We start from the raw sequence: 24,358 nt of genomic DNA on the forward strand, positions 1-24,358 counted from the left end.
TGTGACACCGCTATGATTGTCACAAATCAGTATTCTGAACATTGTCTTCCGTCATATCTCTCAAAAGTTCCTGCCCATCTTTTTGGAAGCAAACCAATCAAAATTATCGTTAATTCCCAGTGGGAGCCCTTCTAGCCAATAGGAAGGCCCGTGGCAGGTAGGGAGTATCCCCACGACAGTTGTTGGCATCGCACAACTACACGTATATTGATGTACTTAATTAGAAAGAGACATGGAGCTGCGAAGGATTTTAGACAAATAAAAAAAGAAGGAAAACAGAGAAAAAAAGGAGGAATTGATATGTAGGGCCTAACTAATTGTAGCATGAAAAAATAATTTTGAAAATTGTCATGGATGATGAGTGAAACTAATACCACAATCTAATCTAAATAATATTGTTATATGCTAATTTGGTACTAAAAGATATGACAAAATTTATGACTGCTACCCCATGTCATAACTTTTGTCATATCTTTTGCTTGTATAAAAGCATTATGCGTGTTTAAAGCCGCATATTTTTGGTGCACGCTAAAGAGAAGAGACACAATTTATGACTTTGTGACAAAAGTTATGACATCCACCAGAATACAGATTTTGTCATATCTCTGAGAAGAGATAAAATATGGAGAAAAGACAATGTTCAGATTACGGCCCCAGGTACATTAATACAGTAAAAAGTATTTTAAAAAGTTAAAAGTTCTGAATAAATTGAATTTTTTGCCTGGTCAAATTTTAGGGATAGAGAGCATAAAATTGTCACTTATTATGGTAAAATGTAATACTGGTACATAAAAAGGAGGAAAATTCTAAACTGTCATGGTTTGATTGGCCAAATTTATATATACATACATGTGTGTGTATATATATATATATATATATATATATATATAAATGTGTAAAGTTATACATGTACAACAGCTTTTGGCAACTCTTTTTTATTTAAATATTGTAAGAAATGGATGAAGAGAACAATGGTAGGCGTAGCTTAAATCAAGGTTCCCAAGAGCTATCTACCCTTTGGAAAAATTGGTGATGCCGAAAAAATGTCTCTGCCGGGAATCGAACCCGGGCCCCCAGCTTTGAACGCCGGTGCCTTAACCACTAGACCACAGAGACGGTTAGTAGCTAGGGCGAGCCCGATCCGATTGACCGTCAGATAGACAGATTTTCGACACTATACCAATTATATATTCCTTTGTCGGGTGAAGGTGAGTTTTGAACAATGACAAGCCGCCATGCCTCAGCTGGATCAAAGCTATTGCTTCGATACAGTACACATATGGGAGAAGAAATACAAATGTGTAAAGTTATACATGTACAACAGCTTTTGGCAACTCTTTTTTATTTAAATATTGTAAGAAATGGATGAAGCTAAGCTACGCCTACCATTGTATGATCATATATGATTGGATATCCACCATGTGATTGCTATTGTTCAAATCAAAAGAAATGGATGAAGCTAAGCTACGCCTACCATTGTTCTCTTCATCCATTTCTTACAATATTTAAATAAAAAAGAGTTGCCAAAAGCTGTTGTACATGTATAACTTTACACATTTGTATTTCTTCTCCCATATGTGTACTGTATCGAAGCAATAGCTTTGATCCAGCTGAGGCATGGCGGCTTGTCATTGTTCAAAACTCACCTTCACCCGACAAAGGAATATATAATTGGTATAGTGTCGAAAATCTGTCTATCTGACGGTCAATCAGATCGGGCTCGCCCTAGCTACTAACCGTCTCTGTGGTCTAGTGGTTAAGGCACCGGCGTTCAAAGCTGGGGGCCCGGGTTCGATTCCCGGCAGAGACATTTTTTCGGCATCACCAATTTTTCCAAAGGGTAGATAGCTCTGGGGAACCTTGATTTAAGCTACGCCTACCATTGTTCTCTTCATCCATTTCTTACAATATATATATATATATATATATATATATATATATATATATAAAAACATCAATTTTCCTTTCAAGCTTTTTGATAGAATCATAGTATATTATCCATTTTACCCTTTTCCCTAGATGACAATAGCTACAGTCAATGGAAACTCAAGTCTTGTTTCATAGTTTGAAATAAGCACTCGCGTGTCATATATGATTGGATATCCACCATGTGATTGCTATTGTTCAAATCAAAAGAAAATGCTAACTCAACAAAATCAAAAGATTAACTGAAGCGAATGCTCGGTTCCATAGAGAAAAGCATTTACATTTTCTCAGGTGTTTGCTTACTTTGAGCAAGCATTTGCCTTTTGTTTTTAATGATAGCAGACAAGATGGTGCAAACAAAATCAGACAGGTTTCATTTTCAAATGGCAAGTGTGGAAAACCTACCTCTGCTTTTTAACAGTTGAACTTTGCTCATAATGCTTTATAGATAGGTGTGAGATTAATTCAAAGTCAAAAAGAGATTAATTCAAAAGTCAAATTATAATAATTCTTTTATGAATTTTTAACCAATTCATCCTATATTTCCCATGCTCTCTCGGGCAAATAAAGCAGGACTTTCTGAGCGAAAAACCTGAACATCATAACTTATGTTGTAAGCAAATAATGTCTTATAACCAAATGATTAATACTGATTAAAGCACTTGTTCTGTGTGATTCAAATGTACTTGAAATTCACATGATGTGCTTGTGGAGGAAGCAATCTCTGCAAGCAACTACTATGTTATTATATTTAGCCAAATATCCCTCCCCTCTAACCATTCACTCCCTCTCTCTCTCCTCCCTCCCTCTCTCTCTCAATCCTTTTATCTCTTTCTCATCCTGTCATTTTCTCTCTTTGCTTTCGATAATACAACACATATTTTATCGAATATGTGGACCATTTCTGCTAGGGTGCTCATTTTATGCAAATTTCTATCTGAAAGCTTCAAGTATCTGCCTCTTTGAAGCACATAATCTTGAATCTCAATTTGCAACAAGATATGTAATATACATAGGGATTGGTGGAGAAATTAATAACAGCAAGACTGATTCAATCTCTACTTTTATATAATCATATTTAATGCGAGTATAAATCAACATCAATATTTGATATTGAATTATGATACCTCATTCATAATATACAAAGTAAAGGCATTAAAAATAAAGAATTATAAAAAGGAATAATTAAAATTTGGCATACACGTAGATTGTTTCTTCTTCAAAATGTAAATGTACTATCTTGACATAATAAGTCACAGCCCATAACTATTTCAAAACTTTGTTATATGTTCATGTTTGTTGGATACAAGTAGTGACAATGCACAGCATTATCTAATGGGAAGGTGCAAGAATCCTGAAACTGATAATGTGTGAGTACAGGATCCATTAGCTCACATTACAGTAATTTATTTTGTTAATATTTCTTTTTATTTTAGTAGAGGTAGATTCAAATGCAGTCAGGAACGAAATAGGAAGAATATATATTTGAAATTGATTCATAATGGCAAAAGATCACTGGTATACTTAATCAAGAAGAAAAAAAAATTGTCCATTGTTTGTACTAGTGTATGAGCGAAAAGAATGATAGAGATAAAGATGTCACTAGCATAGATGATTGTGACTTAAAATAATAAATTATCAAATAATAACAATGAATATAAAATGATCATTATTTGTTGGGATGCCGTGTAACCATGTACATAGAATGAAATGCAAGAGTAGAGAGGTTGCTAATATTCTTGGTCTAACTACTAAGAATCAAAATAATTAATCACTGTCCATTGTTAGAACATGTATTTGAACTGAAAATGAGGGATAGAGAGGTCACTACTTTATTATCAATGTCCATTGTTAGAACAATGCCCTGTATCATTCTAAAAGTATATAAATACTAGATCACAATAGAGATGTTGCTGGTACATAATGTATGTTACAATTGATAATTAAAATAAATGAGAACAAACTCCACTTAAAATTCATTGATAATCAAATTAGTCATAATCATCCACTCTTGGTACACCTTGTACCCATATACAGGCACAAAGAAGATTTGGATAGGGTAAAGATGCCACTGGTATACTTGTAAAATGCAATGTGCTCTCGCAGATGACCTGTAGTTCACTCTGAAGTACTGTACACAAAATTAAAATGGAGAAAAGCATGGACAATGTGAAATTCATATTATTTTTTTTTATTTAAAATCATGTAAGAAAGAGTTCACATTAAATCATCTTCTATAAATTCATATTGTTAAACTGATTGATAGAACATATAGGAGTAAATTTGAGATGTTTGTAGCAATGAAGCTTATATTGTGTACTAACAAGTTTATGCAAGAAATGCACTTTGCTATAGCTTTGTGCATAATGCACCATTGTAGATTCCCTTATTGAAGGGGACATATCTCTGTGTTCTCGTACTGTGACCCCTGTCATAGGCCTATTATGGCATTTTGACGCTTGAGACACATACCCTTTCATAAAAAAATTCCAAATATATCATTAATCTTAGATGAATAAATTATGATGGATATACAATCTTTATTGAAAAACAAGAATGCTTGGAAGCAAACTGAAAATATTATGTTTCTTGGTAAATATTGTGGTATGAAAATATGAAGGTTGTATTGAAGAGAGGAAAAATATTCATTGCAAGGCACAGATATTTAATACAAGACTATATTGCCAAAATATTACATCCTGGGTAAGAATTCAGTCACCTAATACACACATAGTTTAATAGTCTAAAGATAAATTCCAGTTCTGGTAAGGATCTCAAAATTACTTTTTACAGAATCTAATATAATGACCACCCAAGTGTTTGTATGAAGAAAAAATATGTGCCAAAGGATTCTGGAAGAAATTGTGTAATTGCTGAGAAAATAAGCGCGGATTCAGTCACTTCCGTCGGGTCTTTATTCCAGCAATAATAATACACTGTCCCACGTGTGCCTTTCTGTGTTGCCGATCTTCAGTGTGATCGTATTTCAGCTTAGATTTTATGATTTCACAAAGTTCAGTTTATGTAACTGTACCCAGAGCTGCCAAGTTGTATTTTGCATTTTCAGTATTCTTATCCCCCCAAATCAGTATTTTGACCAAAAAAATCCGTATTTTTACCATGCATGCATAATGGCAAAGTTCGATCACTTCTTACATTATTTTGCGCCCCACATCGTCGCACACGAGACCGAAAGCTTCAGTCTAGATTTTGGTTGTTCCGCTGAACTGCGTTGGCTGACTCACCAATACATAGACTGAAGAATTTGGAGGCCCGTACGTACAGACAACGTATTAGCAGTAACGTTAGATCTAACATTCGACGGAAACCTGGTTTTTTTCCGATCGTTTTTTTGCACATAAAATCATAAAATGTCACATTATGAAAAAGAAATTCCATCCATATTTACGGAAAAATGTATGAAATTCAGAAATATCGTACCTTAGACCGCAGTTACGGCTAATTCGTTTCAAATAATGATCGAAACATCGTCATCTTCGATCCTTCCGTCGATCAACGTAAGTTGCCATCTTGGATGACGTCATCATCCTTACAGACGTATTTACCAGTCGCAAAATATCGCGATTTGAGCCGCTGCTTTGCGCTTGTAAAATACGTGCGTGCGCTCGGAACTTGTCACCCGCATTGATTCGCCACCCGCATTGATTCGCCAGGATATTGAAAATTCTAATCGGAAAGCCTTGATGAAAGCATAACTCATTGAACGTAGAGGGCAGCAACACACGGAATACCTTTTCTTCTTTAATTTGTTTTTTCCCGTATTTTATCATGAAAAAGCGTACTGCCGTATTTTAAATTGATTTCCGTATGAAATACGGAAAAATCGTACTACTTGGCAGCTCTGTGTACCTGATCTAGATCCACGATGAAATAGTCATACTTATCTTTGGTTTTACAGACTTTCTCACAAAATTTGTATTTTACTGCAACTACTATCATTTAGCTTTAAGTCTTGTGCTGGTGAATTGACAGTGGCTTACTGTCTTAAAAAGTATGTGCATGATGTGTATCAATTGAACAGACTAACCAGTATTGAGTTGTATCTGTGGAATCAATGACTGGTTATGAAATACTTTGAAAGAAAGGACATCATTAAATTCCTTGCTGTGATCTTTTAAAACACCAGCGATGGATGAACAGAGTCTCTGAACTATGGTCTGGAGATGTAGCTCTTTTCTAGAACCTTGGGGATCTAAAATTTTTTAAATATAAGTAAAAAAGAAGTAAATCTATAATGTTTGCCAGAAATTAAAGGCAAATTTACCTAACTGACCGGTCTAGGCCAGAATAAACAAACTTCCAACATATTAAGATGAAATACACTTTGACATTAAGTAGGTTTTATCAAAAGCATAAAATGAGGCATATCAATAAGATTTTGATAAACATCTAGTGTGAAAAAAAAAAGTACCGGTAAATAATAATGCTACCTGAAAAGTGAAATATCTACTCTTGCGTACAAAAGTTACAAAGTGTCTTATGAAATAAAATAGAAGGGATACTTTGTTAGATTCTTACCCAATTGAAATTCATAAAATTCATGTCTAAAAGATGGGTTTTGGGGAACACAAAACTTGCCCTCAATGTTAAAGATGTTGGGTTGCAGTATTCCTTTTTTATGTCTTCATGAAGACCATTCCACAAAGTAGGGCACATGTATAAAGCAAATATTTTTTTACTTTGTTGGATTCTGTGAGAGATCATTTTGTGATAATTACCAAAAGTGGAATTATATTTTTGATCATAACTTACCTACTGTTGCCATGACGGCCATTGCTCCAGACTGATTACACCATGTTGTCTCTATTCCCACAGAAATACCACTATCAACAGTATTACTCTTTTCATCTAAAGGATTACAAAAGACAGACCATTTTTTCATCTTTCTGACACAACATTATTTAAATCATACACCAAATCTGAATAAAATATTTCTTACCAAGTCTAAGTAGCAGAATGGTGTGCCCCATTGGTTAAGAATCACTGCGTCTGTTTTACAAACACCTTGTAAAATATTATAATTCACAATCTATTTTGGCAAACATTTGCTGTCTAGTGTGATACCACCTATACGTTATTGATTACATGTAAGCCAGGGCGCTACATTATACATAAGCACTTGCCCGATTGCCCGGGGCAAGTAAAAGTTAGAGTCGGGCAAGTGTTTTGAAGTAAAGACCAAAACTACTTGCCCGAATTGGGCAAGCAAAATTCTCACAGTAGAATGACCAAAATAAGGGTCGATATAATATGATATTTTGGTCATGGCAGATAGATCAGTTCATGTCAGAGAGAAAAAGGTCAATGGTTTATAAAACCAAAAAACTTTCTTTTGAAGAGGTAAAACTTTATTTGAAGGATTTTTTCGGGCAAGTGAAATAGATCTTGGGGCAAGTATATTCCAACTATTTGAAAATTTACTTACCCGACTGGGCAAGTGCTTCTAAAAAGTTATGTAGCACCCTGTGTAACCCTTGATGACTCTTACCATTAACTTTGTTGGAGAATGAATGGGATAAAACAAAACACAATATTTTCTCCATGCATTCTTATCACTCATTCTCTTTTTTGCAAACAAGCTTCTTTATGCTTATTTAAGTACACCTGTGAGTAATTCTGTAGTTGCAATAATTATTTTATTTAAGATAAAAAACACAGTGCAACACAATCCTATTTCATGTATACCCAAAATATAAAAATACTTGTAGTGAATCTTTGAATCAAGGTTCTGTTAACTTCAAAGACTGATAAAACGTAGACAAAGAATGAAAGTTTGATAGGTAAAAGTAAAATTTAACATGTGATGCATTCAATACCCATCACACATTAACATTCTTGGTACGTGAAATATTGATAAATCAACTTACACTGCCATGAATGTTTGTTGGTATCTGCAACTACATGCCACTCCACACATACTCCCTTGGGTAAGCGAGGAACGATCACATAATTCATCAGGCAAGGAGTGCTGGGATATGTATCGGCATCACCCTCTTCTAACTTCAACACACAAATGATAAAAATATGGTTGTACTGAAATGTAATTACCAATGATTGTTAAGAGACATTGCATCAATGAAAATATTTCTTGCATTATTGCTCAATGACTTTATTTTTATTAAGAAAAACAATGAAATTATTCAATGTAATCTATTTGTTTATTTGGGGGAAACAGCTCTATACATATGAAAAAAATATGTTCAGATTTCATGATGTCACATATCTAATTTTCTTTTTGTTTTTCATTGAATATAATTCTTATTACTGTCATACCAGATACCTTTTTCAAGACATTCTGACCAAAAGAAAATGATCTCAAAGCAATTTAACTTTTTTTTAATAAATTACTGAAAAAAACCTAAATTATTGTTTGTTAACAATAAATCCCTAAAGGCATGGTCACACCGGCCGAGCATTGTTGGAGCTGTCGTGGAGCAGAGAGAAAAAAATCATCACCGCTCGCTACCGTTTACCATGTTCGATTTCGATTGTTGTTTTTTTGTTTTCGATTTTTTTCCCCAATTTTGAGCACTCCATGACTGCTTCAACAACGCTCGGCCGGTGTGACCATGCCTTTAAGATCATGACCTGGCTGGTGTTTCATGAGCTGTTCAAAAATTATGCATGACTTACATACAACTGGTGACTATTTTTTTGCTAAACGAAACTTTTTATTTTCTTTGATGCATGTTAAAAACAAGAGATTTAATGTACTATCCAATTTTCAAGCTGAGCTGACAGGAATCCAAATGATTTTGAATCTGATTCAGCACCCAAGAACAGATTACCAGTTGTAACAGTGTGTATCTTATGAACAGCTTTATTAAACATCATCTGGAACATACCTTGTGCTTCTCTTCATTGAGTGCCTGGTCCCAGTGTCTCCTTGCTGTCATCTCTAACCCTGACTTGTTGACATAGCAGGTTGCCATGACAACATGATTCAATCCCATCCCAGGATGCATAGCAGCTAAAACTCTGGTCAAGCTACGCAGGGAGATTGTGGACTCAGCATTAATGCCCCCCTCTATAAGGGTCATGTTGCTAGGGCAGAGAGGTATCATTCCAGCGCAGAATACAAGGCTACCTATCTGAGAATGATAAATATAATAATAAATCATAATCACTAATAATTAATCATAATTAATCATAATGCTTGCAACAGGTGAATAGATGTTAACAGGTCATTGAAAATGACAAGCTGAAACCTGTCTTTTATGAATCAGAATTACCAAGTTAAAGATCTCCATTTCAAGGTTGAATAGTTCCTCGATTGTTTTTCTTGTCATATTTCTTGTCATATTTTACCTTTAAATGTATTGAATTTAAATTTAACCCATTGCACTTGTTGATATAAAATTATTATTTCACATTCAAAACGGTATTTAATTTGTAGTCTTTGTCATTTTTTAGTTTCTTTGGGAGCTGGGGCTGCTTTACTGTAACTCAATAAGTTCAGATCATTTTAGAATCAATTTTACTTATTCCAGCTACTCATTAAGTTTGTCAGTCATCAGACTCTTCACTCTGAAATAAATGTGTGTCATTTGTTTAGAGCAAGAAGGATTTTAAAGGAAATGCTCTTACACATAACTAATGCCCTTCTTGTTTTAACACTTCATCAGTCTAATCTGTTCGAGCAAGAAGGGCATTAACCCATAAGCTTGAACACATAATTTTTGTCATTATTCTACCATGATATAACCTCTCATATATCATGTTAGCACTAGAATGGTATATGGATTATTATTACCTATACAAGGCAATTTAGCAGATAAATAAATGTCATATTTCACTCGCTACTTTCAATCTGAGACCAATGGGGTAAACATTTGCCATGTTGCCCTCTCCGGGCTTTGCCCATAGGAATACTGTACAGAAACAGAGGGCAACATTGGCCATAATTCTGTTAGTGCGCTTGCGCAGTAGGGGCTGATTTTGATAGTTAATTTCAGTATTTTATCGAAATCTGGTTGGAACCAGTTTGTGAACCAACGCATTGCAGATAGCGTGCGGCCCGGCCAGTGCATACACATTCCCAGCTGATCAAACCTAAGTGCAAGAGTTTTACACGTTAAGTGTATGTGCGTGCCATGCGTGATGCACGATAACAATTTACATCACAATTGGTCAGCAAGGATTACCTCGCCAAATTCGTGAATAACTTGACATTAGAAGTAGTGATAAGTACACAGGCATATGAATTGTTCCTAATAATGACTTTAATTACACATTAAACAGCTGTAGGTAATAATAATATTACTGACTGACTCTTCTTTCAGGAAATGACAAATATATTGCCCTTAAAAGAACCATATTGCAATTGTTTAAAGACTCCAGCCAATATCATTCTGTTGCGAGCAACATATTTAATATTCCCCTCAAGGCCAGTCAAGATTATATAAATATTCTTCAAGACGCAGTTTACACTAACACTAAACAAACATTATGATCATACCTGTACAGCCTGACTGTAAGGTCCTACATTGGCAGGTGCCCAATGTGAGTAACCCTGAACATGCATGGTGGTCCTATAATGGGCGGGGTCCCTCTCTATGTCAACCCCTCCCTCGCCTGACCCTTGGGCAGAGGTGGGGGTGTGATGGGCTAAACAGTCTAGCTGTAATGCTATACCTTCTGGTAAGTCAGCCTGAACACATACCCTGTGAAGAAAAACAAGGAAAGGGAAAAGGAAACTCTTGATGCTGTAACATCTAATTGTTTTACAACATAAAGAATATTTTGTTTTGAATAACACAGTTGAAGAGGGCATTGTCATTTCTCTAGATACCACTGTAAAAATATTTGCCATGGCCTTTTTAACTCCCAAATTCTACACCAGAATTCAATTATACAAACTTTTTGTTTCAATATTACCCTTTTCAACAAGGAACCAAACAAAACCATAAGTCAATTTTTCAAACCATAGAATTGGTTTTTATAAAATATTATACAAACATTGAATGTTTATGAGTGCGATTGTACTGAATATCATATGAGCATGCAAGTTTAAAGAGTCTATTCAACAACATGAAGCATAGAGTGCTTCAACTTTCACTGAATGTAATATTTGAATGGTTGCACAAATGACAAAACATTGAATATTTTTTTTATACTACATTTGATTTGATGGCATAGCCAATGAAGACCAAATAACCAACATAGAGGAATAGGACTAGATCTACTTAGATCTGCTCGGGCCTCTCTTTAGCCTTTTATTATGCTGATTTTATACCTGAAGCACAAGGCATGCGGATACATGCAGTAGGGGCACAGATCATGGTACGTATGTTTGTGATCTATTGCATTGCTGGCTCCCCTTGCATGAGCGTGCACTAGTCAACTATTGTACTGCTGGCATGGGTGTCAAATGTTGGCGTGCTATAGCTGATTACTCTGCATGTCATGTGACACGTACTCATCCAATCGGCTGTCAGGATCTATGTATGTGTTGGATAATACCTGTCAGTCCACAGATATACTATACCCAATCAAGGGATTACATCAAAGTAATGTATAAACTAGGTGAATAGTGGATACACTAGATTAAGAAGTCATTTCATATCAATGGGTACTGAAAGTGAAAACTATTGTCAGAAAAGGCAAACATTGTATTTCTGAAGCATAAATGGCATTTTGGCAGTAACTCTCCTAAAATGCATCAAACTATTCAATTTTGAGTGTTGAAGTATTTTTGGAGTATATAATTGTTATTTGGTATTTTCATAAATTCATGATTTTCTTTGAACAATACTTATGCCAAGAATTATAATAGGAGTTCCTAAAAATGAATAAATTATTTCATTTTTCTCTGATACTGTTTAAAAGAAAATGCTAATAATATAATTTTTTTTAATTAAGTACTTATATGAATATGCACTGATTCAACAAGGAAAGTTAGAGGGTCTGACTGCACATAACTGAGAGAGTTTGTAGGAATTACATGCATGAGATACGTTTGGAAAATGGCTGGGACTAAAGCTGAGTTTTTAAGGTCACATTTCATTAGTAACATATGACAGGTACAATAATTACCTGGTTACATCCAAGTGCACTCACAACAAATCATTTGATATCAATTCAAGTGTTAATTCAAAATGTGTCTAATGTATGATATCTTTGAAAATATATATATGTTACACACTTCTATACATACCTTGCTGATGGATTGAGTTTGAAGTACTGACAATAGACAGAATTGATGGATGCAAAATCTGACATATTTCTCACATACAGGTGTATTAGCACAGCATCTTTTAGTGAATACCCTTTGCTGTTAAGTTGTTCTGAAATTTAAGGAATCAAATTAAGCTAAAACTTCAAATATTATTTGTTTTAAATCCTTAAAAATATGTTCAAGAACATAACATTGACAAATCTGCAAAGCCCCTTTTTTCATTTGACAGCACACCAACATACATTAAGAACAAAATGGTTTATCTATAATTTCTTTACAGAGATGAAAACAATACAGATTTTTAAAATGAACATTGGATTGGAAAAATTATATTTAATATTTCAAATACAATTTGGATGATTTTTCTCATTTCTATATGATTTTTTGTGAAAGAGAGATGTGATTTTTTTGTAACTAACCTTTTGCTTGACATATCAGGACATGCATATCAAAGTACAAGCAAGAATGAAGAGACTCAACATGAAGAAATAAAGATTAAATCAACAACATTACGATGTAACAGAGGTGCCATTTAACTGTGGGCTGCAAGTGAGCAAGATGTTCAGACTTTACTTTATTTCTACTTCCAGCTGAGGACACTGATTTTCATGCAAATGTTAGAACATCTTACCAATAAAGCTTTGCTAATAATTATACGGCAACAATCTATATATTCAGAACTTCACTGACTTGTTAAGACCATTTAGAATCAAACCCCCCCCTCCCATCTGAAAATGTCTTTTTGCTCATTATGCAATGAGCTGAAGCCATACAAATTCTCACAATTTAAAACCATGATAATTCAAAATTGTTACATGCAGCCTAGCACTTTAATTGCGCTTTTACCATTAAGTGTTTCCATAGCAACCTGAGTGCTAAGTAGAATAGATGAAGTACTATATTCTGCTTTACAAGTTGCTCTTACTCCACACACCCACACAAATCCTTGATTACTGCACTGGCAAGAGGGTGACAAACGACTCTTCAGTTCTGTAAATGAGATAATAATATTGTACAGTATTTCATATCCTGTTGAATTAGTGGTTTATGAGTCATGAATAGTTAAACTTAATGAAATCATCTAATCTTAGTCATATCTTCATCAATTACAATAAGAGGAAACTTTAGATTTGTGACTCGAGTACTGCAAACGTTTATTTGGCTCAAATTAATGTTGTGGAAGAAGATGAGTAACTGATATGCACAAGTACATAATAATATTTTGGCCAAACAATCTGTATTAATTGGGCCACAAAATCTAATAATTGGAAACTCAAGAACTATAACAAATTGGGACATTATGTACAATGGCAATGCACACATATGTGTTACATTGCAATGGCCAACTCAATTCTATAATCCTTTTCATTTGATATGATTTCTTTTGAAACATACTCATTCATGTGATGTTTGTATTCAATTCATGTTGATATACAATTTGCATAACATAATATAAAAGTCAAACAATCAATAATCCCAAAGAAATTAATAGAAATTGATTTGAACCTTGATGTATAACTTACATAATACACACAAGATAACAGAGATACATTTTATTTGAGCTAAAATGATATGCACATCAATAAGCTTTTGTGGAATTTTTATGGACACAGAATTCTGTTTGATTCAGAAGACATTAACAACACATGCTTGGTACCATCTGGTTTGAAATGTTGCTTTGAACTTAACCCATAGTTTAAAAAAAGGAAAAAGTATTCCAAGATTTTATAAAAATGTTGGAAAATAAGATGGGTTTACTCACTATCAACTGTAGGACAGATGATATCTAGATGATCAGTCTTGGTGCTATTTAATGGAGATGGTGTAAGGTCTTTGATCATCAATTCTCTATGTAGATTCCTACCCCTCTTCATCTTTAGATCCTTTATCCTCTCTGAAAAACTCTTTTCTTCCAATCCCTAGGAGAAGACCCATTCATGAAGAGATTGATTGTTTATCATTTGTAAATCGTATCTGGGGCCGATTGCAAAAATAGTTGCAACCAAACAAAACTCCAAATATCAGATTCAACCTAACTTTCAACCAACTTTTTTTTTATTTTCTTTTGAACACAACTCTTTATGTAACAGGATCCTCTTCATTATTTCTGAGCCATGAATATATCAATAGCATATAATTTTTTAAAGATATAAAACAATAGTAAATCCATTTTTCACAATTTGCTAATTTTGACACTAAAATCATCCCACATTCTCTCCTGATAATATCCCCTCTGATATGTAGATATTGATATCCTATTTGAAAGTAACATTAATTGATTCACAAGATGAACAGCATGCAGATTGAGAGGTCACAGCAGTATATTGTGCTTCCCCTTTTGTAAATGGGAACATTTCATATTGTTGTACTAATTCAATGTGTAGTTAGACAAATTGTAATATGAGGGAAGTGAAGCCCCCCCCCCATCCCTTCCTTTTTTGCTTATCAAAATATTCTGAATAAATCAACAAACTTTTTGCCCCACTCCCTTACTAAAATAAAAGATCTGCTCCTTGACTTACTATATCTTTATCTGCAAGATGCATTTTCCCAAAGTGAATATAGAAGACTGGAGACACTTCGTCATCATCATGCTTTACTACATCAAAAGAATCGCTGGAAAATAGAAAAGGTAAGATATCATCTTTGAAATCAGAAATGTTTCATCAGAAAAATGTTGCAAGAAAAAAAAATAACATGCAGCAGTAAATAAAAATAAAGAAAAACAGTTGACATCACAGTATTGAATAAAACCATCCTATTATTTGGTTAACTTTAACTACAAAGATAATACATAGTCTCATATGTAATGTATGATTCAAGAGGCCCAAAATCATTTTAAGAAGTACTAAACTACCCGAATACTATGATCTCTGAAAAGACTCAATTTATTTCAAATCGATTTTCTAAAAAAAAAAACAAGAGAAAATCTTTCCCTAAACATGCGTGTGAAGGCCTGACTGTAATATCTTCGTCAAAATTCTCTCTTTTTTTCAATCTGTAAGGAACAAACAGGATGAAGTAGAACTAGAAATAATAAGACAATAAGAACACATAAGTTTTTTTGAAAAATATAAATTTAGAAATAATAAGACAATAAGAACACATAAGTTTTTTGAAAAATATAAATTAGAAATAAACTTACATGACTATTTTCTTGGTAAAGAGAGGGCAATCCAGTGTAAAAGTTTCATACTCTCCACCTTCACCACATACATTCAGGTGATATTTTGTTTTCTGCAAGATAAAATGGTTTCTTACTAAATCACTAGAATCATCAAACCGCCACTTGTTTACACTTGAAATTTATGGTTATTACCAATTAAAACATACATGTGTGAAGAAATGAAAGTATGTATATCTTAACAAAACACAGACAGACCGTTATTTTGCCCCGTAAAAATTAGTTGCAAAATTGGATTCTTCCATCAGACCTATTCAAAGGAGTTTGTTGGGTTTTTTTAGGGGGAGGGGGTGGGCAGATATCTAATCACGTATTTAATTACATTTATAATTGATTACAGAGCCAGAAAATCACCTGAAAACTTCTCCCAAAATTCCAGAGAATCACTCAGAATCATGTAGCATTATTTATTACAAACATAAACAACCAAAACCATCAACTTAAAATAAATTCCTTCCGATGTGATACAAGCTTATTTCCCCTGAAAAAAACTATCATCCTGTATATGAATTTCAATAGGTAACCTGTCAAGAAAGACATTACAATATTTCCGTGTTATGTGAACAGGAATGACAAATATACAATACTTGGGAAAGTCTATTATTACCATGATTTCCATGTATGGTTGTATTTCTGATATTGTCTTCCCAAGATGCTTAGCTCCAAGACCTATAAGGAGAGAGAGAAACAAAAAAAAATTAAAAGTTTGTCTTTCATCAATAAGACTGAGGAGAGCATGTTTATATAAGAACCTCTTGAATATTAAAGCCAAAACAAAGGGGAGTTTTTCTTCATATTTAGACAGAAAATCCAATCGAGTTTATGACTGATTCAATATGTTCCTATAATAACACAATCTACCTTGAAAGGTGGCAGATGAAAAAGCTTGTGTAAGCCAGCATACATTCTGTTTATACAGAAAATGCAAGAGGTCCTTTCTTATCCTATCAAATCCATGAGTATCCGCCACTATAAGCCTAAATCTGGATTCAATGCACAAACACAAAGATTGTCCCTTGGAAAGAACCTAATATCATTGGTCCTACATTACTAAGAGAAGGTCACCTTTGGGAAATGTACATTAAGTCAATGCAGAAATTTACCACTCACTACCATATATGGGGGCAGAGATAGTAATATACAAGCAATAAATTATTCATCAACAAATTAACAAGAAATCTACAAGAATAACATCTTCCAACAATCCACTTGTCAATTGAAGAGTGATATTTACTCTCAGGCATGGAGTAATTTACATACATACCCCTCCTCCCTTCCTGTGTAATGTACACTACATCTGTAAACAAGGAAGAATCCAGGTCACAGTTTGCACTGTTGTGTGGCTGGAATTGGTTTTGCATGAACTTTGATAGATTGATCAAAAAAAAAAATAATTTCAGTAATCCTTGGAAAGGAAAGACTTTTCCATTAATTTTGCACCACTTTTGTCTCCAAATTCTCTTGATTGGTAAGCATGTTTTGTACATCTAAAATTTCTTTTCATGATATTTACTTTATTCAAGAAGAATATCATAGAATAATGGCCCACTCCAAATTGTTTTTCAACTTGATATGAATAAAAAGAGAGAAAAAAAGACAAAACACTAAAAACTTTGTCAAAATCAGACGCAAATAATAAAGTTAATTAAAATTAAAATTATAATTAAATGGTAAAATATCATATCTTTCTTGAATTTTGAATTTAATGAAACAGTCAGCTTTATACTAGTTTGATTTATATTTTCATTCAAATAGGCAGTGGACTTGGGTAATATTTTAACCATGATTACCTAATGCAGCTACTTTAATGATAATGGCATGGACGTTTGCCTGTATCATCTCTTGAAGGAGTTCAGATTGATCTCGTCTCCAAAGATATGCAAGTGGTATGAGGCCAAGCCGCTGGCAACTGGAAAAAAAATTCACATACTTATATCATCAGCTGGGAGGGGTGCAGGAGGGAAATTGTGGTATGGGGAAGAACAAGACAAGATTTGAATAGTGAGGAGAAGAGAAAGACAAAGAAATAAAAGATCAAAAAGGAAAAGTAAAGGAAAGATATAGTTTGATTGTGTAACTTTATGATGTACAAGAAATGTATCATATTTTTAGAAGTGCTTTTAGAAGCTCACTTGATATTTTTCACTCACAAACATCATTGATTATCATATTCATGTGCATGAAAATCAAATATGCTGTATACAAGAAATATTCAAACCATAGAAATGAAACTATGTAAAGTAAGCTAGAAGAAATGTGTACTGTAAACGGAATACTGTTATGTGGTTGAGAAAAGATGTTATAGTGCACTCCAAATAAAAGAATGGTCTACAATGATTCAAAAGAACTCATGCTTATACTTAATGGTTGAATTAAAAGATACATTATACTGTGCAACCTGAAAATGATTAGAGTTCTTTCTGTCTTCGTAACAACACTCCTAAAATATATGACATTCTATGCAGATTACTCATCCATGCACAACTTTGAATACAATGCAGAATTGTTGGATGTAATGAGTATGACTTACACATTTTCCACTCTAACTCGCTGGTAATTTGACAGAATGGCTCCAACTGAGACTCCCTCTACATGCATCTCATCCTGTAAGACAGGTAAGATGATATTATTCCATTTACCTGGTTGATTGTAAACAATCCAAAAATATTGGCCAACATGTAGGCTCAGTCTCAAAGGGTTAAACTAGCATCAGTCTTTTCAGGAAATTTAAAACTAGCACGATGCTACAATGTACCCTTCAGCAAATTTTCTTCACCAAAAATTTTATACCATGAGACATGGGACGTACCATGATTATTTGCTTCATAAAGTCATTATCTGTCTACCTTTACTCTGATATTTGCTGAAGCAAGCAAAAGGATGCCTGTCATTTAATTCAAAAGTACAATTTGAATGACTGAGTCCCAAAGATATTTTAGTGATTTTTATTGCCTCTTCAAAGTCTAGTAGCAGGTATTTTGGTGAAATCTTAGATAGACCGACTTTATCACAGGGATAAAACTAAATCCAAGTATTCTGATTCTATGTACTATCCGTATTTAAACTACTTAAGGGACATTTACCATTCCAAATTAAGAAGTTTGATAAAGAGTAAATTACATAACTATTAAGACATATATTTTGGTAAATAAAACAGAAATATAACAGATATAATATAATTATTGAAAAAATATGAAAATCAATTTCTAGATGCTTTTTTAATCAATATATGAGTTAACATGTTATTAATGCTTGCCTTGATTTTCTTCAGGAGCAAGAAAAGGTCCTCCACCTCATCCCCTTCTGTGGGTTGGTAGTCACTGCCCTGTTCTTTAGACCCTCCCTTAATAGCAGTTCGGTAGAGGGGTAAACCCATGGCCTGAGAATAGAGGTCAATTGCATGGTGACCAACAGTCTGGAACATGTAACTGTCCAACTCATCTATATGTATATAGGAAGGTGTTGGGAGAGGAATATGAAAAAGGCCATACAGAGCAATAGGTAATATTTACAGCTCAATACTAAACTGTAATACAGTCTATCATCAATAAGTTTTAACTAATAATATCAATGATTATACTTGCACCAGGGGTTCAGAATTCTGCTGCATAATGTTAGTTAGAAAGAAATATCATGTAGACTAATTTAAGAAAAATAAAACATCACAAGCAAATCTGTCTCTCGAAGAGTAAGTTTCAAAAAATGGATTCCATTCTGTTACTGTTGGTTATGTCTCATATAATATTATATAATATTTCATCTTACTTCATATAGGAAGGTGTTGAGAAAGGAATGTTAAAAGGGCCATACAGAGCAATTTAATATTTACAGTCCATCCATAGCCTGGAATGTACTATTTATAATCAATAAATTTTGAAGAATAATAAAAATCAATGATCACACTTGCAACAGGTGTTCAGAATACTGATGCAATAAAAGAAATATATAAGTAGGCTATTGAAATAACTGTTACCACATGCTTTAAAAGCCAAAAGGTTGATATTCTTTTAACTATTACCAAAAGGGTGTGGCCTGGAGAGCATTAGATTTACAATTATCTCTTTTAAGAAAGGGGGAAATGTCAAATGTTTAAAGCATCACAAGTTTTAAACAAACATTATGACTAGTAGTAATTTCTGTATATTTCATTAATTAATCCACTTAACCTTATTAATTTTTTTAATTTTAATCTTAAACTTATGATATTTTCCTATACAGTTATGATACAAGTTTTTTTTTTTTAAACCCTCTTAACCACTTCCAGCTGCTTAGAGCAAATCTCCCTCTCAGGGTCTTTACTCTTTTCTATTTTTATCCCAAGTTTGGAGACACGATTACAGGGCATTATAAAACTTACAGTGAAAGCAAAGCTGATGAACATGACTTTTCTTACAGTACATTTAAAACTTTTACAATTAGCTATCTAATTCATTCATCTGTTTAAAAGGGACAGGACCTTATCAAAGAAGAGATCAGAGACTCACCGACATCTTGTGGATAGAGATTAGCCAGAGCAACCAGGTCATGACCTTCAGCAACACACTGCATCATGTTGAAGCAACTGTCCTTGCCTCCACTGAGTTGGAAAAGGAAGTAAAAAAAAAAAAAGAATCAGATGAGTATCGATGAGTATTTATCAGATCTGGGCATCCAAGGTCTAGGTACCAAGCAATGCTTGGCATTGAGAGGGGACTTGAATCTCAATGTCAAAAGAGAAAGTCAGCATCCAGCATGTCCAACTTGGCCAATGTCATCAGGCTTTGACGCTTTTGCATCAGACTGGTTGGATGTTGATTTCTACTTTATGGAAAACAACTTGGAATCATGGATTGATAAATCACATTTTCAAAATGATGGAGTAAATACTTGATGTAAGTGCAACCTCTTGTTTTATATAAAATTATCAAGTGCAAATTAGGGATGGAAATGGTTTATTGCATAGTGACACAATGCTCAAGAAATTAATACATTTTTTCTAAAAATAAACCTCTCTACATAGATGTATACAGGATTTTTTATCATGCATTATCAAAATTAATACAACCAGCTAGGTTTCTCATATTTGAGAATATTCACTTTAAATACACATGTGAAATTTATCAAGTAAAACTACAAATTGTGAGAGTAGGTGTTTAGCAGTGAAAGGGGATAGGAGAGAAGAGATAGAATAGAAATGCAAGAAAGGAAAGAGAGAGGGGGAGGAGAAAGAGAGAGAGAGAGGGGAGGTGGAACGAAAGGGAGGAGTGGAGCAGAATGTCGGAAGAAAAAAGGGTATGAACATTATGACAACCCTAAGGGTCTGGTTCCACTATCTTGGTGCTCATCCATTGAAGGGTTGAACTCTGTATCGTGTAATCATGGTAATGGTTTATTTTATGGAAGAGTTTCAGATTTGACACCACTCTCATATATGCAAACTTTCTATGCCAATTTTAAAGGCTACAGCTACATGTACAGATGAGTGTACGAACATGCAAGCCAATCCACTGGCGCGTCCATACGTACATGTACGCTAAGCTGTCGATTAGCTGATGGCAAACGAGTGATCAAACAAAAACCTGGCTGATCCTGATCTATTTGTCATCAAAATTTGCTATTTTCAAGCATATTTTTTGGGAGAGATGGTTGTATTTTTAATCTACTATAAATTCAGCTTCATTATTTCGTCCTTTTTCCCTGTCAAAAAAGCAAAATTAATGAGTAATCGAGAAGGTTGCGCCAGCATGCCCTTTTCTCCATAGACACTGTTCTGACTGTAGTTAAGGCATCAGTGGAGCTCTACCATTATGAGTGCAAATGGACATCATCCATCTGTGTAATGAATAGCAGGAGTCCAAGCAGGGCGTGGACAAAATTTAGCAAATGTTTACAAACTCCTCAAGCTCCGAAACAGCAGATTTATCAGTCTCACTCACACGTATTGCGAGGTTATATAGGCCTTCCTACCTCGCACTATGGATGTGTTTACGCAATGAATTTTAGAGTTGTCGGTTAACATCGATCGCTTCAAGACGAGAAAAACGTTAGCCGAAACTCATTCCGCTACTCACCAGGGCTCTTTCTGGTGAAAAGCATTTAATTTTCAATTTTTTAGATATTTTATAAAAAGCACATAAAAAAGAGCAAAATGGCTTACCTCGGCCTGAAACGTTGCTTCGCATGTCTCTTCCACGGAAATAAAAGCTCATTGGTTGTTGCACTGAATTTGGCGCTAATACAATTCACAAATTCATGCAGATTGCATGCGATGTTTTTAAATCGGCCAATAATACGTGTGAGGAAAAAGATACTGGCCAAAAATCACCAATTTTGAGGATAACCGTAGGATGGACACAGAGTGAAATACGGGTGAAGAGTAAGAAATTAAGCTTTTTTTCTTTCTCGTTATATTTTTTTAAAATTTTTTTACAATAAACCAATTTTTCTCCCACCTTTGTCACTCGGAATATCCGATTGAGTTCACACTTCAACCACTGAACTGAAACCAGTTCAGTGGTTGAAGCAGGACATTTTAGCACTTTTTAATCTAACAACGCTCATGATTTTGCCGCCCTCTATACGCGTCACATAACTAGGTTGCATTAACAAAGGATCAAAGATGGCGATGACAACAAATCGTTGCACGCACCACGAACCGTCCTCTATGCGCATTTCGATGCGAAAGTTAGTTTGGCAAAAAACGCATTTAAAGAAAAGCTTTTCTAAAACCAGCAATAAGTGCACCTACAAGGAGAGCAAATTATTTACCGACGTCTTCTTTCGACAATGCAGATTCCAAAGTTTCATCCCGTATCTTTATTTTTTTTTAAGTGAATTATTTACGCAACAGTGAGCATCGTAACAGAGAGGACGGTTCGTGGAAAAGATACAGTGCGCTATCGCGCCTCGCGAAGTGCGCAGAGAGGACGGTTCGTGGTGCGTGCGATGAAATGTAAGTAAACTCTCTTCTACTTTTATTATTTTATCGCATTTTGTCGTCATTTTGTAACCATAACTATCCATTTTTTGCCAAACGTTGCCAACCGATATTTTTACCCATGTACAGAAGTGTTAACCTCAGATTCTAAACATAACTAGCAGTTTGGCGCATTTTATAGTTGCCTTTTCCCTTGGTGTGTGGAAGCCTATATATAGGAGCGCCAGGCTTCATGGGGAGTAAGCCTACATATAGTAGATGATTTTTACTCCCCAGAAGCCTCCAGGCTAATCATCCTTACATATTTACGAGTCGATATCGCGATTTGTGCCACTGCTTTGCGCTTGTAATCTACGTGCATGCATTCAGAACTTGTCGCTCGCATTGATTCGCCAGGATATCGAAAATTCTAATCGGAAATCCTGCCCTTGATAAAACTAAGGACAACTCATAAGAACGTAGAGGGCAGCAACATATGGCTGTCATTTTCTCATCTCCGGCAGAAGAATTTTAAAAATAAGGAATAAATAATTTGTAACATATATTTTTAATATTTTATTGGATTTGCATAGTATCAAAAGAAAGATTAGAGTCTAACAAAAATAGTGGGCATTCATTCAAGAATCAATGATATATTTAATCATATTAATGTCATTTAGAATTTAAAAAAATATAAACCCGGTCACCCAACTCCAAGTGGGAGAAATGATTACACATGCAGGCTCGCACTAACACACTACCGTGGGAGAATGGGGATGATAGTAAAATGTCAGAAATTGTTAAATAAATCCCCAGAAACGACGGTTATTGCTGTCTAGTAATAGTATTAATGCGCGTGCATAATCATGTGGACATGAACAGATCAAGACACACTTGGAAATGAGCACGTGGGACTGTATAGGCACGTATTGTATTACCGGACACTATCATATTTCCGGACGCGCATATTACTGCGTACGAAATCAATTTCGTTCCGTAAGACTTCCGCAGTTCAATTTCACAGATCAATTCAAAGAACAAGATTGCAAAAACAAGGCGAAAAAATCAAACTTTTACCTTATTTTTCTCTAAAATGACAGAAAATGCTTAAAATATCATATAACATAGTTTTGCATTAACAATTGATTCCAACTGATCTATTTTCTGATGGAAATACGGACCTAATTTTTTGCCGAATTTCAATCTCGTCCGCTCCATCGCTCAGATCGTCGACGGCCGCGGCTATAGTCACAAGGTACCCGGTACCCCGGCCGTGCGCGAGGTTTACCGTGCATAGAGAGCCGTCGACGATCGACAGCGCATCGACAGAACTTGATGTCTGAGGGTATGAACGATCATTAATACTGGAAAGTGCCATATCGAACGCGCAAAAAAAAAATAAAACTAGTTTATAGCAAACACAAATTTATTACAAAGATCTGCTCAGAATCGATATAAGAAAGCAAACAAAAACTTAGAATTTTCTCATGATATATGATATATCATGAAAAAATCACATGCAATTCTTTCTTACATCATTATAATCAAGAATATTTTGACCCAGGCACGCGGCGCGCGTCCGGAAATATGATGTAATTTGTCACGCAAGAAAATAATTGTTTTTCGCGAAGGGGTATGCGGCAAGTGCGGTGCAAAGAAAACGGTTGGAAAATATAAAATTATTTCATCATATTCATAATTTTCAGAATATTTGGAATAGCAAGTGATAATTTTTTCTTGATTGTATTTCCTATAGTTGTCATTTTTAAAGCACTGAAATAAGTGTCCGGCAATAGGATGCACTGCCATACTATAATAAGAAAGCAGACCCCAGCCAGCTGAAATATCAACTAATTAGATCAATCTGAAGAGAATAAATCAGAGTATCATTTACCTGACCAAAGCTACCATCTTCATCGTCTCGCTTTCACTTTTGAACTATATACAAACAATATCTAACCCGCAAAATAGACTTTAAAACACGTGAAGCAGTAGGTATACACATCGAGTCGAGATTTCGGGGTCCGGACAGCCCGACCACCAGACAGCCCGACCCTGGACAGCCCGACCCGCTGCCCTGGACAACTCGTCCCGGTCGAGTTGTCCAGGGTTGGCTCTGAATCGGACAACTCGACCACTTGAATTCTTCTTCAAA

At 34.6% G+C, this 24,358-nt stretch overlaps 1 protein-coding gene across 1 annotated transcript; it reads right to left on the bottom strand.

Annotated features, from left to right (window-relative positions):
- Positions 1 to 2,985: 2,985 nt before the first annotated feature.
- LOC121419083 (diphthine--ammonia ligase-like) lies at positions 2,986 to 24,213 on the bottom strand. The gene is made up of 17 exons (XM_041613383.1): positions 24,098 to 24,213; positions 19,793 to 19,884; positions 18,565 to 18,749; positions 17,839 to 17,912; positions 17,099 to 17,217; positions 15,916 to 15,977; positions 15,270 to 15,361; positions 14,647 to 14,740; positions 13,887 to 14,043; positions 12,971 to 13,114; positions 12,104 to 12,233; positions 10,406 to 10,610; positions 8,793 to 9,038; positions 7,815 to 7,947; positions 6,700 to 6,795; positions 5,975 to 6,139; positions 2,986 to 4,057 (listed from the first exon to the last, which is right to left on the bottom strand). Exons 1-17 carry the CDS (start codon positions 24,118 to 24,120, stop codon positions 3,918 to 3,920), a joined length of 2,157 nt encoding a protein of 718 aa, XP_041469317.1. The 5' UTR covers positions 24,121 to 24,213; the 3' UTR covers positions 2,986 to 3,917.
- Between the last annotated feature and the right edge of the window lie 145 nt (positions 24,214 to 24,358).

The sequence above is a fragment of the Lytechinus variegatus genome, chromosome 7 (genome assembly GCF_018143015.1).
Source record: "Lytechinus variegatus isolate NC3 chromosome 7, Lvar_3.0, whole genome shotgun sequence".
In the NCBI taxonomy this organism is placed as follows: Eukaryota; Metazoa; Echinodermata; class Echinoidea; order Temnopleuroida; family Toxopneustidae; genus Lytechinus; species Lytechinus variegatus.